Source organism: Euphorbia lathyris, chromosome 5, assembly GCF_963576675.1.
Source record: "Euphorbia lathyris chromosome 5, ddEupLath1.1, whole genome shotgun sequence".
NCBI classification, from domain to species: domain Eukaryota; kingdom Viridiplantae; phylum Streptophyta; class Magnoliopsida; order Malpighiales; family Euphorbiaceae; genus Euphorbia; species Euphorbia lathyris.
In genome coordinates this window covers 51,068,138-51,082,901 of record NC_088914.1, presented here as the reverse complement: position 1 = coordinate 51,082,901, position 14,764 = coordinate 51,068,138, and the positions used below count along the sequence as shown (strand labels likewise).

The following is a 14,764-nucleotide window of genomic DNA, read 5'->3' as shown; positions in this document are numbered from 1 at the left end:
AAATGTGTTTTTGAATTCTAAGTTGTCTTTTCATGGAGAAAGTTCTCTCTCCTTCAATTCAACGTAATTTGGTTTAATTAAAAACTTAGTATGGCATTAGAGCAAGCATTAGCTTGATTCAATTTTTCTTTTCGCTTGATTTTCAGTTTAATTACAAACTTATAATGCCCTTACTGTCTTCCTGCAAATGAGACTTCAGCTCTCATTGGTTTCTCATGTTCTCACGGGACCAAACTATCATCAAGGGTCTCCTTCAACTAAGGTGGCTTTGATGTAGAAAAATAAGTTTTCATTTGCTGATGGCAAAATTTCAGGTCCTACAAGAGATTGTATGTTATATTCAACCTGACAGAGATGTAATACAATGGTAGTTTCATGGTTATTGCACGTCGTTTTGCTGCCACTTTTTCAATCTATAATCTGGATTGATAAGACTAAGTGATATATGGACAGATCTTAAAGATTGATTCTCACAGAGTGACTCATTGAGAATTTATGAACTTAAAAAGGAAATTCATAATTTCCAACAAGGAGATCTTGGTGTTACACAGTACTACACCAAAATATTGTAGGATGAAAATCTAAATCTAAGGACAATTCCCGAATGTAGCTGTGAGCCAGCTTGCAATTGTGGATGATGCAGATCAGGTAATTACCCCTCTCCAAGGTTTGAATGAAAAAGTTGCCGCAATATGCTCCTAGATTTTCCTCATAGAGCCATTTCCATCTTTAAATCGTGTGTTTTCCCTATCAATCCAACATGAAAAACAAATCAGTCATATAACCAAACCACCTACCATCATAGGAAATGCAACATTTGTAGGATATGCCAATTATCAACATAAACCTTTAAACAAACAGAAATCCTCTAGTAACTCTAAGAAATTTTCATAACAAATCCTCCACAATATGCACCTATTATGACACACGGGGGAACAATGAGGATACATGTTATAGATGTAAGTAAATAGACAAACGGGACGCAGCGGGAATATAAATTGTTTTACCTATTTCCTTTAACCAATGATCTGTTAGTCGTTATTTCATATCAAAGAGGGATCAAAAGCATATACCTTTGTGACGATCTATCTATTGTTGCTAGAGATGTGCCCACACAGAAATCAACCGTCTTTCCAAGAATACAAAACAAACAAGAATAAACCGATTAGTAATCAACCGTTGAATAGCAATCAAAGAAGATTGCCTCTAAAGGAATCAACACGAGATCAAAGAGAGAGAAAACAAGAATGATAATTAGTCGAGTGGAGTCTGGAAGAATTTCTTCTCCTTGAATAAGCCTTGACCGAAATTCCCTACCCTAGGGATGTATTTATATAATCCTTTTTAATTCCAAGCCCTATTATGATTAGTTTAAAACACTTAATTAGATTCTCATTCTAATTAGGATTACTAATTAGATAAGTATGATAAATAATCATATTATCTATATATATATCTAATATAAATATAAATATTATCTCTAATCAAATTAGATTATTTATTTTAGGTTAGAATAATATTAATTAAAGATTTAATCACATTAAACTTCTAATTAAACTTTATCCTAAAATTGATTTAACTATAATTATAATCTAATTATAATTATCTAAATAAATCAATTATTCCTAATTAATTTATAAATTTCGGCCCCCTCATTCTCCAACATATGATTACCATTTTGCCCTCCGGTTCCAAGTCTCATGTGTGACCCAATAGGTTCTTATCACTACTAGCTGTATACAGTCATTGAATTAATTTCCCCAAATTATATTCAACCGATCATATAACAGAATGAGTGCGCGGACTGTGAATAGCAGAACCGTAAACATTCCCTTAGAGTAATAAGAAGACAGGTTGATTCCATCGTTTACCTTTCTGTATTAGTTCTAGTATAATTCGATCCTTCATCAGCTATATCTTTTAAACGAATCTGTAACTATGGATTATATCAAGTTACATATAATGAGACGTTTGTTTTACTTGTTCAGGTAGAATTAACTCTGAATAGACATGTTAAGTGAAATCTCCATTTTAACTCTTAACCCTATCACCTTGTATGGATTTCAAGTTAATTCTCCATAAGTGACCCTTGGATATATCTCCCATTTATCAGGAGTGACGAATGCTCAATCTAATATTAAATATCCCATAATTACTTTATATGATACGCAACACCTGACACACACACCCCAGGATCAGTCCTGTTAATGGATCGTGTTTGCACAGAGTCAAAATATCACACTCCATAATCCAGAATCACTAATTAATATTTATTTGAGTCTGATGATTACTTATACTTACTAATACAATTTGAGATAAACAGGTGACATAGGATAAATACATCCATCCTGTTATCAAGTCGGGTCCTCAATCCTAATGAACTCCTTCACCGGATCCATGTAACTGTCCAGATATCTCTATACCTGAAGCTTGTGAGATCAACTCTCTGTTCACAACAGAAGACATTATTACATACAAGTCTCAACAACATCATCCTAACCCCTTAAACATATTGCTTAACTTGGAGTGATTTCAAATTTTAGTTTATCATAAATTTTCGTCTCACTTCATGCTTGTATGAACACTTTATAATCACTTTAATTAAACTTTGGGATTTTCTCTTATTTAACTTTAGTTAGTTCTTAATAAAAGATGAATGTCTTTATATATAGCTAAACATATTATATCTTATTAAAACAAATGATTAAAGGAATAAATCATTTACAAGTATTTATATCCTAAACACAATTGTCTATATGACATAAAACCCCAACAATAGAAATAATGTTGTAAGTCGTTGTTTTCTATCACTTGCTGATGATGCTGAGTCAACAAGTCAGCATTGTAAGTCGTTGTTGTTTTCTATTACAAGAATGATGCTGGGTAATCAAGTCAGCATAATTGTAAGTCAATCCGTCAGCAAGAGTAAAATCAAGAAGTCGGAATGCTGAGTTATCAAGTCAGCATGGCTGTGATCAGCATGGTACTGAGGTGATAATACAGGTCAACATGGTCTTGCTGTGTTACCACTGGTCAGTAGGTCTTGCTGAGTTTGTACATTTTTGAGTAAGGATATTTTGGGTATTTTCACAACTTTGTAAGGGCTATAAAAGGTCTGGGTTGGGAAGTAGTTTCATACGAGAGATTCTTAGACTAAGTCATAAGTGTACACTGTGATAATCTGAATTGGGGATTGGGAAAACACGAGAGTTTCTGGAAAAGGAGAAACTGTTTCAATCTTGTTGTAATCTCCATTGATTAGTGAAGTTGCTGGATGTAGGCAGTTAAGCCGAACCAGGGTAAATTCTGTGTGTATTCTTTTGATTGTTGTTTCAAGATCCAATCTGTGATCTTTGTGTACTTTGTTTCTCTGTGTGGTTGATTGATCGTTCGAAGCGTAGTTCAACAATTGGTATCAGAGCTAATCAAGAACAGAGCAATGGGTTTTACAAAGATCGAGATCGAGCGTTTCAATGGTAAGGGAGATTTTGCTCTATGGAGACAGAGGATGAAGGCAATCTTGGTTCAAATGAAGGTTGTGAAGGATCTGAAGGGCGAGAAGGAATTTCCGGTGACAATGACGAAGGAGGAGAAAGAAGATCTTCTTGAATTGGCTTACAGTACGATCGTCCTGTATCTTGGCGATAAAGTGCTAAGAGAAGTTTCGAAGGAAACCTCAGCTGCTGGGGTTTGGCTCAAGCTTGAACAGTTGTACATGACGAAGACACTTACCAATCGGGTTTATCTTAAGGGAAAGCTTTTCGGCTTCAAGATGAACGAGGACAAGCCAGTTGAAGACTATCTTGATGATTTCTCAAAGATCATAATTGACCTAGAGAACATAGAGGTAAAGATTGAAGATGAAGATCAGGCCATAATGATCTTGAATTCTTTACCCCAGTCTTTCAGTCATTTTGTTGAAACCATGAAGTACGCTAGAGAAACACTAAGTCTGGAAGAAGTTCTGATGGCGCTAAAGTCAAAACAGATTGAGGCCAACACCAACACTGAAGCTGCAGAAGGATTGTTTGTTCGTGGAAGGTCTGAGAAAAAGGACTCTCACAAGCCAAAGAACAAGAACGGGAAAAAGTCCAAAACTACATCCTCAAGCAATAAAGAAGGCAAGGTCTACAAGTGTTTTCACTGCCATAAGGAAGGACATTTCAGGAAAAACTGTCCTGAGAGGAACAAGAGTCTAGGTCAGCCTAAAGATCAAGGTGAAGCCGCTGTGGTAGAAGAAGGTTATGAGAGCGCTGAGGTCTTTGCTGTCACTGATAAAGATCCAAACACTGACTGGATCTTGGACAGTGGATGTACGTTCCATATGACTCCCAACAGGACGTGGTTCGAAGACTTTCAAGAGGAAGGTGGGAGGGTTCTTCTAGGCAACAACAAGTTGTGCAAGGTACTGGGTCAAGGCTCCATTAGGCTGAAGATGTTCGATGGTCAAGAAAGGATTATGCCCGGTGTGAGGTATGTGCCAGAACTGAAAAGAAATTTAATTTCTTTGGGTATGCTTGATAAACAAGGATACAATTATAGAGCCGAAGGGGGTATCATAAGGATATCTAGAGGACCTTTAGTTGTGATGAAAGGTACCATGAGTAATGGCCTATACACACTCCTAGGTAGTACTGTGTTAGTCTCTACCGCAAATCTCACCGAGTCTAAAACTGATAGAACCAATCTTTGGCACCTTAGACTAGGTCACGTGAGTGAAGTTGGTTTACATGAACTTAGGAAGCAGGGTTGTCTTGGTAAAGATCACATAGGAAAGATAGATTTCTATGAGAACTGTGTCTTAGGGAAGTCTAGTAAAGTCAAGTTTCCTAAGTCAGCAATACATAGAACCCATGACATTCTTGAGTACATTCACTCTGACCTATGGGGGCCAACAAGAACTAAGTCTCATGGTGGGAGGACCTATTTTATGACTCTTATTGATGATTACTCTAGAAGAGTATGGGTTTATATTCTAGCTCATAAGAATGAGGCTTTGCAAACGTTCAAGGATTGGAAAGTGTTAGTGGAAAACCAAACAGGAAAGAAAATCAAAAGGTTGAGAACCGACAATGGTTTGGAGTTTCTTGACAAAGATTTCATCACTTTGTGCAAGAAGTCAGGTATAACTAAACATCATAACGTTCCTGGAACTCCACATCAGAATGGCCTAGCAGAGAGGTATAATAGGACTATCCTAGAAAGAGTTAGGTGCATGTTAATCCAATCCAGTCTCCCTAAGTCTTTCTGGGCTGAAGCAGTGCAAACTGCGTGTTACCTAATCAATAGGTGCCCATCATCTGCTATAGGTTTTAAAACACCTATGCAAATGTGGTCTGATTACCCAGAGGATTATGGAAAACTTAGAGTGTTTGGTTGTTCATCTTTTGCACACGTTAGACAGGGAAAATTAGAACCTCGGGCTCTAAGATGTGTTTTTATAGGCTACCCTATAGGAGTCAAGGGCTATAAGTTGTGGTGCCTAGAATCTGGTTATAAGAAATCCATAGTCAGCAGAAATGTTGTGTTCAATGAGATGGATTTTCCTTATCAGAAAAACCAAGAAAAAACTCAGTTAGAACCGAGTAGTCCTAAGTCCATTCAAAACCTTGAGAGTGTTAAGAATGAGGTGGAGCTTGAAGAAAATAGTGAAAACACCCGTAAAACCGAGCAAGAAGTCAGTGATGGTAATGATACTGAGTCCAGTCAAAGCTATAGACTTGTTAGAGACCGTGAAAGAAGAGTCCCTAGGGCCCCGGTTAGATATGGTTTTGAGGACCTTGTAGCTTATGCATTTAGTGTTGCTAAGGAAGTACAAGAGTCTGAACCTGTAACCTATAGGGAAGGTGTGAATTCGGTTGACAAGGAACAGTGGCTTAACGATATGAAGGATGAGATAAAATCCCTTGATAAAAATGAAACTTGGATTTTGGTAGATAAACCTTTTGATAAGAAGTTGGTCGGTTCAAGGAGGGTGTTTAAAAGAAAGGAAGGGATACCTGGTGTAGAGGAACCTAGGTTTAAAGCTAGGTTGGTGGCCAAAGGGTTTACTCAGCAGGAAGGTATAGACTTTAATGAAATCTATTCACCGGTTGTTAAACATAGGTCTATCAGGATTATTCTCTCTCTTGTAGCTCGTTTTGATCTAGAATTAGAACAGTTAGATGTCAAAACAGCTTTTCTTCATGGAAACCTGGATGAGGTCATATATATGCAACAACCAGAGGGTTTTGAAATAGGAGATAAAGACCAGCGGGTATGTTTGCTTAAGAAGTCTCTATATGGTCTGAAACAGTCCCCTAGACAGTGGTACATGAAGTTCGATGAGTTTATGATAAGTCAGGATTTTCATAGGTCTAGTTATGACTGGTGTGTATATAGTAGAGACCTTAGTGATGGCTCTAAGATTTATCTCTTGTTATATGTCGATGACATGCTTATAGCTTGTCAAAACAAAGCAGCCATAAATCAGTTAAAGGCACAACTAAACACACGGTTTGAGATGAAGGATCTCGGGTCAGCACGGAAAATTTTAGGGATGCAAATTTCTCGAGACAGAGGAAGAAAGAAGCTATTCCTAAGTCAGTCAGTTTATCTGAGCAAGGTGTTAGAACGTTTTGGTATGACGAATTCAAAGGCCGTTCTCACTCCACTTGCAAGTCACTTCAAGCTGAGCAGTAAGCAAAGTCCTCAAACTGATGAGGAAAAGGAAGACATGGAGAGGGTGCCATATTCGAGTGTTGTAGGCTGTCTAATGTATGTGATGGTCTGTACACGTCCAGATTTGGCTCATGCTGTGAGTCTCATCAGCAGGTTCATGGCAAATCCAGGAAGAGCTCATTGGTCAGCGGTGAAGTGGGTGCTGAGGTATGTCAAAGGCTCACTGAGTAAAGGTTTGAGTTATGGTGGAGCTGAAGCCCTAGTGGATGATGTAGCAGGTTTTGTTGATTCTGATTATGCTGGTAGCATTGACACCAGAAAATCCCAAACCGGGTACTATTCACTGTGTTTGGAACTGCAATAAGTTGGAGGGCAAGTCTACAGTCAGTTGTGACTTTGTCAACAACCGAAGCTGAGTTTATTGCTGTTACAGAGGCAGTAAAAGAAGCTATGTGGCTGAGAGGAGTCTTAACGGAACTTGGAGTGACACAGATTGATGGTTTGAAGATTTACTGTGATAGCCAATGAGCTATACATCTGTCAAAACATCAAGTTTTTCACGAGCAATCCAAACACATAGATGTGAGAATGCATTTCGTCAGGGATGTGATTAGCACTGGTACTGTTCAGATGGTGAAAGTGGGAACTGAGGATAACCCAGCCGACATGCTGACCAAATCTGTTTCAAGTAATAAATTTGAACATTGCTTGAAACTGGTTAGGATGGTCAGTGGTCCTTGAGTGTATTTTCTTCACTAGTTGATGGAGTGAATAGAAAGACAAGGTGGAGATTGTAAGTCGTTGTTTTCTATCACTTGCTGATGATGCTGAGTCAACAAGTCAGCATTGTAAGTCGTTGTTGTTTTCTATTACAAGAATGATGCTGGGTAATCAAGTCAGCATAATTGTAAGTCAACCCGTCAGCAAGAGTAAAATCAAGAAGTCGGAATGCTGAGTTATCAAGTCAGCATGGCTGTGATCAGCATGGTACTGAGGTGATAATACAGGTCAACATGGTCTTGTTGTGTTACCACTGGTCAGTAGGTCTTGCTGAGTTTGTACATTTTTGAGTAAGGATATTTTGGGTATTTTCACAACTTTGTAAAGGCTATAAAAGGTCTGGGTTGGGAAGTAGTTTCATACGAGAGATTCTTAGACTAAGTCATAAGTGTACACTGTGATAATCTGAATTGGGGATTGGGAAAACACGAGAGTTTCTGGAAAAGGAGAAACTGTTTCAATCTTGTTGTAATCTCCATTGATTAGCGAAGTTGCTGGATGTAGGCAGTTAAGCCGAACCAGGGTAAATTCTGTGTGTATTCTTTTGATTGTTGTTTCAAGATCCAATCTGTGATCTTTGTGTACTTTGTTTCTCTGTGTGGTTGATTGATCGTTCGAAGCGTAGTTCAACAAATGTATATCCAACTAATTGTTGGGTTTTATGGATTAGAAAACAGAAGAACTTTCTAAACACCCAAATGATCCCAATGGTCCATGCTCCAAATAAGAGGTAATAAAAATCATGACGTTCTTCATCGGATTGAGTACAGATTCGGATGTCGAGTTTGACAAGATCAAAAGCTGCATCCGAACTCCCCCTATGCTCACATATGCGCATGCTTCAACTAGAATCGAATAAGTATGCTAGTACTTTTGATTCAATTACAAAGAACTGGTTTTTCTCTACAAAGTGGGTCACCCAATAAAACCCTAAAGGCTTCATTTAAATATTCCATACTTGAAAAATGAAAACACCCTTGGGATGAGAGAGAAAGAGAGATGCGGCTAGGGTTAGATTTTATTTTTCATTTTATCTCAAAAAACAAATAATATCTTTTCCTTATTTCCTTTTAGATTTTGATTATAAATGAAAGCAAATCAAATACTATCCTTATAACCCCCCCCCCCCCCCCCCACCACACACACACACACACACATATATATATATATATATATATATATATATCTCATTAAGATATTAAAACTCCTACTGCCGAAAATCTCCAGTAACAGGTTGAGTTTGGGCTTGATTTTAATCCAACTAAAATCAACCTTTTAACCTGAGTTCATCAATACCAATTACAACTGTTTGGAATATACATAACTATTATGTTTATTTTAAAACTATCTTTGTATATTCTAGCTAAATATTCTTTGCGCGTGATCCTGTAGCTCCATCTAACTCTAGTAATGGACCCTATAAATCCATCATAAGACATATAGATCATATACAGACCCTAGAAAGTCTCTATAACCATCCAGACTAAATGGTTATCTCGTATATTAGAACAAGAACCTAATGGTAGGATTATACTATCCTTTATAGTGATATCAATGCTTAACATGATGCATAATTCCATCACCCTCATATGTTGTTAAGACTTTCCTTAATCTCCAAGTAAACGATTAGTTTCAAATGATCAATAGAGACTATTGCATCATTTGGGTATGATTCTACACTTCTAAATCTCACTAATCAAGTTGCCAAATATATCCTGTCTTCTAGAAGAGAGTAGCAATCCCTCGCTTCGCTCATGGTTTCTAAGCATGATTCAAAGCAACACTTAACTAAACCCATACTTGGCAACACGGGCCTATTAGGCGGATAATGAAATTGCACCTTGTCTCATCTAGGCCCTATAGTGAACTTGGTCCAAGGATTCCAATATAAATTCACAAATGCGTCAAACCTATGACACATGAGACCATGTGGTGCTCTCATCGATCTAGTGTTTACTATTTCATAGGCCCTTGTGCCCTAGTCTTACATCCAATGCCTATGACCGATGAAATACCATCAAAACTATGATGCACACTAGTTTTTAGTTCATTATCTTTTCACGGTAACAACAAACCATGAATGTTTTCGTATAGTATTTTATTGCCTCATGGCTTCACTTGCACAAGTCATGAACCCGATAAACATGAACAGATCACTATACATGGATATTATACATAAGTTTACGTTGCACAAGATAAATAAAATGAAATATATTAATGCCTTTCTGTATTAATTGAATCATCTTAATGCCTTGAAACTATGGCATACACTAACACTAGTTACTCCAACATGTCAAGAAACAACAACGAATCAAATACCAAGGTGAATTACACAGCAAATTTAACCACAAATGATAACTATGAAAATGATAGTGATTATGAAGGAGGGTCCATAGTTTATAAAGAGGAACATTAGCAATACATCTTGACCAAGGATCAGTATCAACAGCCAATGCAATTGTTTCCACACGCACAACCATTAATAAGCTCTTCACCTAAACATAACAACATAGCAAAGGCCAGCACCAAAGTGATTACTCTGGTATAATTCTCATCACAACTTTAAATAAACTACATCAGCATACATCGATAATTAACACTAGTGCAATAGACCATGTCGCTTGTGATTTGAAGTTGTTTAGCTCATATGAGAGTGTAGAAGGCTTTAGTGTGAAATTACAAAATGGAAACACAATCAGGGTCTCTTATATTGGCACAATTATTATTCAACCATATCTGATCCTGAACAATGTGTTATATGTGCCATTATTTCAATATAATTTGATATCTACCAATAATCTCACATCTACCAACATATTATGCATCATTAAGAACGGTGATTTTTGTATTATACAGGATCGTATAAGACAGGAGGTGATTGGTTATGCTAAAGAAATTGGAGGTTTATACTACTTAGTTCAAATGCAAGAAAATGAATCATTGCATCATAAGGCTCTAGCAGTTTCAAGTACATATGTACTCATCATATGACACACAAGATTAAGACATCCTTCACAATAAAAGGATGCAGAGATTAGAAATTTTATTTCCTTTTCGTAATTTAAGTCATCCTGGCTAGTCCATGGGATACATGTCAATTAGCTAAAAAAAATAAATAAATAGAAAGTTACCTTTCTCTTTAAGTTTAACTAAGTTTGTAGCAGCTTTTCATTTAATACATGTTGACATTTCAGGTCCAATTTAAGGCTTTTTCGCAAAGCAGCACTATTTCCTAACTATTGTGGATGATTATAGCATATACACATAGATTTCATTAATGAAAAGTAAATTAGAGGCAAGATCATTATTGCACAAATTCTATTCTTATGTAAAAACTCAGTTTCAAAAGCAAGTTAAAGATTGTAAGATCGGATTATGGGCTTGAATTCCAAATGATATAATTCTATTCTGCACATGGAATGGTACATCGGAAAACATATCCAGATACCAATCTACAAATCAGCGAAACCACAAATACAGAGCAAATTCCTACATTTTTTTTTTTTTTTTTTTTTGCACCATCTAGTTAAATTTAGATTCGAGCAGGAAGGGAGTCTTATCATGCTGATTTAAACACACCCCATAGGTAATACTTCCTGCAGAAACCTGCAAGTCAAAATGTTGAAGATGTTACAAAATTGAATGGAGGATTAAAATTACAGAGAAACATATAAAGCTTACGCCAATGTTCTGATGGTAGTTGGCGGGAAGAGAAGACAAACAGCTGCACAGTTTTCATGACTACCTTAAGAGCTTGGTCATGAATGATCATGCCATTCATTAGGTGGTCGAAATGTTTTTCATCTCTGTTCATCAAAAACAGAATAGAATAATCAAAGATGAAACATAACATAACCTAATAACGACATCACAGAACAACCAACCTTTCATGTTCTGGGAAAAGATAAACAGCAATACACTCGTCAGTTGGCTGTTCAATCTGAAATTTCCAGGGCCATACATCACATCTAGGGAATATCGCGGCATTTAACAGCATTGGCAGTTCTTTTATTGAATCCTTCACTTTTGCACAGCACTTGCTTGATAAATGAGCCACAACTCCAATGATTGTCGCATTATTGTTGTTTTGTATTCTCAAGCATCCCCTGCCAACATAGCAATCTTCCTTCTGTTTATGCAGTTTCTAGTTTCTAACTGAGAAATTTAATGTAAACTACTTTGTATCTCTTTGTCAATCATTGTGTTCAATGGATTGAGACCATTATAGAACTTTCCCAACATATATGATGTTATGCACGAGAATCCTAGCATTGTTGTGAAGCCGAAAGAAGAAAAAATAAAAATAAAAAAGCAACAAGAAGATTTATCGTACCTCCAAATTGGATCAACAACTGGATGAGCATGGACATGACTTCTGGTGTCTGAATTTGACATGTTCAATGGATAAGCATTGTGGACGAATTGAGGAGGATCGCCTACAGTGCATTTAACAGATTGAGAATCTTCATCAGAACTGCCGCCTTCAATTACTAACCTCCTTTTTGGCTTCAAGGAGTCCTCATTTCCAGTGATTTGGGATGAGGGTTGTTGCTCTGTCAGGCAAGATGAATCACGTTTTGGCTGTGAATTAGTTAGCCGATCTGCATCTGTGCAAGGCTGTGAATGTACAGTAGAGAAACCCATCCGCCTCAGCATTTTAATCCTTCTCAACTTAATTTCAACAGCTTGACTAATGCGTGCACTTCTAATTGACGGCTCAAGAATAGACTTAGCATCTCTTGGAATGCATTCCTCACACGTCCATATAATGTTCTTATCACCATTTCTTGGCAAAGTGTCAAAACAATAGCTACCATACACAGAAAACATAATTCTTTATCAAGAAACTGGACAAGTCAAATATAAAACCAATATTTTCATCAAACCAACAATTGTCTTTTGTTTTTTGAAGATAGTAAGAAGCTAAATAGATCCAATTACAATGTCCAAATGAAAAAAGAAATTATTACTACTCTGCATACCTATGCTCTGCAGCAAGCTGACATTTGATGCAGTGTACAAGCCGCTTCTTATCACCTTTATCCCCACATTTCTGGCAAACATCCATCTAAACAAAATAAAAAGAAGACGAACAAACATTAAAGGTTATCAAGTTGATAACACTGTTGTCAGTGTCGAAAAAAACAATAAAAAATGCTCATATAATGTGATAACTCTATTCATGATTAATGCTCCTTCCTCACTTTCATAATTATACCAAGGTAAATACCTTAACAGAATAGTGAATTAAAAAGGCTTGAGCATAAGCAAAACACAAAATGATATGAAAAGAACAAAGAACCACATACAAGATTAGTGCTTCAACTTGTACAAAGGCTTAGATCATCACCAATAGCTTCTCAAATTGACTCTTAAGTTAAAATTTAAGTGAGGAGAATGAAAAATCAGCTCAAACGGCTTCTTAGTGGCTCATCAAATCACTAAGAGCATCTCCATCTTCTCTGTTAATAATAGAGAGTCTCTCTCCACCTCTAAGTGTCTCTTAATTCATTTTTTATTAATAATTTATCATTGAGAGTCTCTCTCAATAATAAATTATTAATAATTTTAATGATAAAATAATAAATAAGGAGTGAATATAAGGAATATTGTTGGAGATTATATGTGTCACCCTTAAATCACTAAGAGTCAATTATTTATATTATTTTTGGGTAAATAATTTATTAGTCCCCTACTTTTTACCTAACACAATGTTTAGTCACTCTATTTTGAAAAACACATTTTAAGGTCCCTATATTTTTAACCGAACATATGTTAGCTTTTAGGACAACCACAGTACAATACAAGTTCACCATGTTACTCTGTTATTTTATATATGTCTATTTATGCTAAAATATAACGGTTACAAGTCTAAAAAAACTAGACAAAAGGAACAAATGGTTAATATTAGCAAAAGATAGGGACCTTAAAATGTGTTTTTCAAAATAAGAGGACTAAACAATGTGTTAGATAAAAACTAGGGGACTAATAAACTATTTAACCTTATTTTTAGAGAATGCACTGATGGAGCGTTTGGTATTCTATTGGGATATGGATAAAGATAAAGGTTGGGATAGGGATAAGGATTAATGGTTGGGATAAGGATAAAAATATGATAGTCGAAAATTATTATTCAATGTTTGGTACGTGGGATAAGGATGAGGATAAAATAATACATTTACTATTTTAACCTTATTTAAACTACATAACATGGACTTTTCCATCATATTAAAATCGCACGAGCTTATCCCACTTCCTTATACCACCCCTCTTGGGCATAGTATTTGAGGGATAAGAGGCTGTCTCACTCTTCTATCTCCCAAACAAACACTGATAACTTATGTCGTGTTTTTTTATCTCTATCACACTTCCTATATCCCTTCTAACCAACACCTCGTAAAAGTCATTTAGAGATGCTCTTACAATTAATATCTTAACTCTTTCAATGGAATAATTTTACCCTCGTTGTTTCTAGACTAGCACAATTTTTCCCTTTTAAAAGATTTTGTCGAAATTTGAGTAAAGAACGCATAAATACATTACCTAAAGACCACATAAGTAAAGAACGCAACAGAGAATCACAAATAGAACAGATAAACGAAGGATAGAGATGGAGCCATGGCAATGATAAACAGATAGTAGCCATCTGAATTCAAGATACAATAATTAATTCTTAACTAACTAAAAATCAATTGAAAAATAGCAAATGTTGATGATTATATAAGATTGCTAAATAACAACCATTAGCCTGGCACAAGAATTTAATCATATCTCACCAACTCAAAATTACGAAAAGAAATTGGGGAAAAAAAATCAAAAGAAAGTAAAACTAAATATTTAAAATCAAAGATCACCTAAACCCTAAACCCAATAATAAAAAGATCACCTAAACCCAATAATAAAAAATTTCGAAGCGAGAAGGTGCATGCATAACATAAAAATAAAATAAAAGCAAGCATACCACATTATACCTTTTGCCGTTTCGCCGGCGGACAGAGAAATGAATCAAAATATGAAGAATACAGTAAGGTAGAGTAACATGAACAAACAAGTTAAAAAGGTTGATGGACTTCCCTTTCATTGTTTGAGATAAAGTATCAAAATAGTCTTAATTTTTTTTTTTTTTTAAGGAAAGTATCAATTTAGATTCGATAACAAAATATGACACGTCATTCATATTAGTCCGTTAAGTTCTGGTTTCTGTCTCCATGTACAATTGAAAGATCTTAACGGAGTCTGTTTTTTTAATCAAACCGAATAAGATGGCAACCGCCGAGTAAGATAACATGCTCTTAATCTGTTGTTTCATAAAAGATTTAATTAT

The 14,764-nt window shown here is 35.9% G+C and overlaps 1 protein-coding gene across 1 annotated transcript; it reads right to left on the bottom strand.

Annotated features, from left to right (window-relative positions):
• Positions 1-10,798: 10,798 nt before the first annotated feature.
• LOC136230769 (PHD finger-containing protein 1-like) lies at positions 10,799-14,445 on the bottom strand. Its single transcript, XM_066019943.1, has 6 exons — positions 14,402-14,445; positions 12,423-12,508; positions 11,774-12,250; positions 11,325-11,546; positions 11,122-11,246; positions 10,799-11,046 (listed from the first exon to the last, which is right to left on the bottom strand). Exons 2-6 carry the CDS (start codon positions 12,506-12,508, stop codon positions 11,000-11,002), a joined length of 957 nt encoding a protein of 318 aa, XP_065876015.1. The 5' UTR covers positions 14,402-14,445; the 3' UTR covers positions 10,799-10,999.
• Between the last annotated feature and the right edge of the window lie 319 nt (positions 14,446-14,764).

Coding starts and splice junctions, on each gene's coding strand:
- LOC136230769 (XM_066019943.1), bottom strand. CDS start 12,508: ATGGATGTTTGCCAGAAATGTGGGGATAAAGGTGATAAGAAGCGGCTT. Junction 11,547..11,773: donor GTTGTTGATCCAATTTGGAG/GTACGATAAATC, acceptor CTATGTTGGCAG/GGGATGCTTGAGAATACAAA. Junction 11,247..11,324: donor CTTTTCCCAGAACATGAAAG/GTTGGTTGTTCT, acceptor TTTGATGAACAG/AGATGAAAAACATTTCGACC.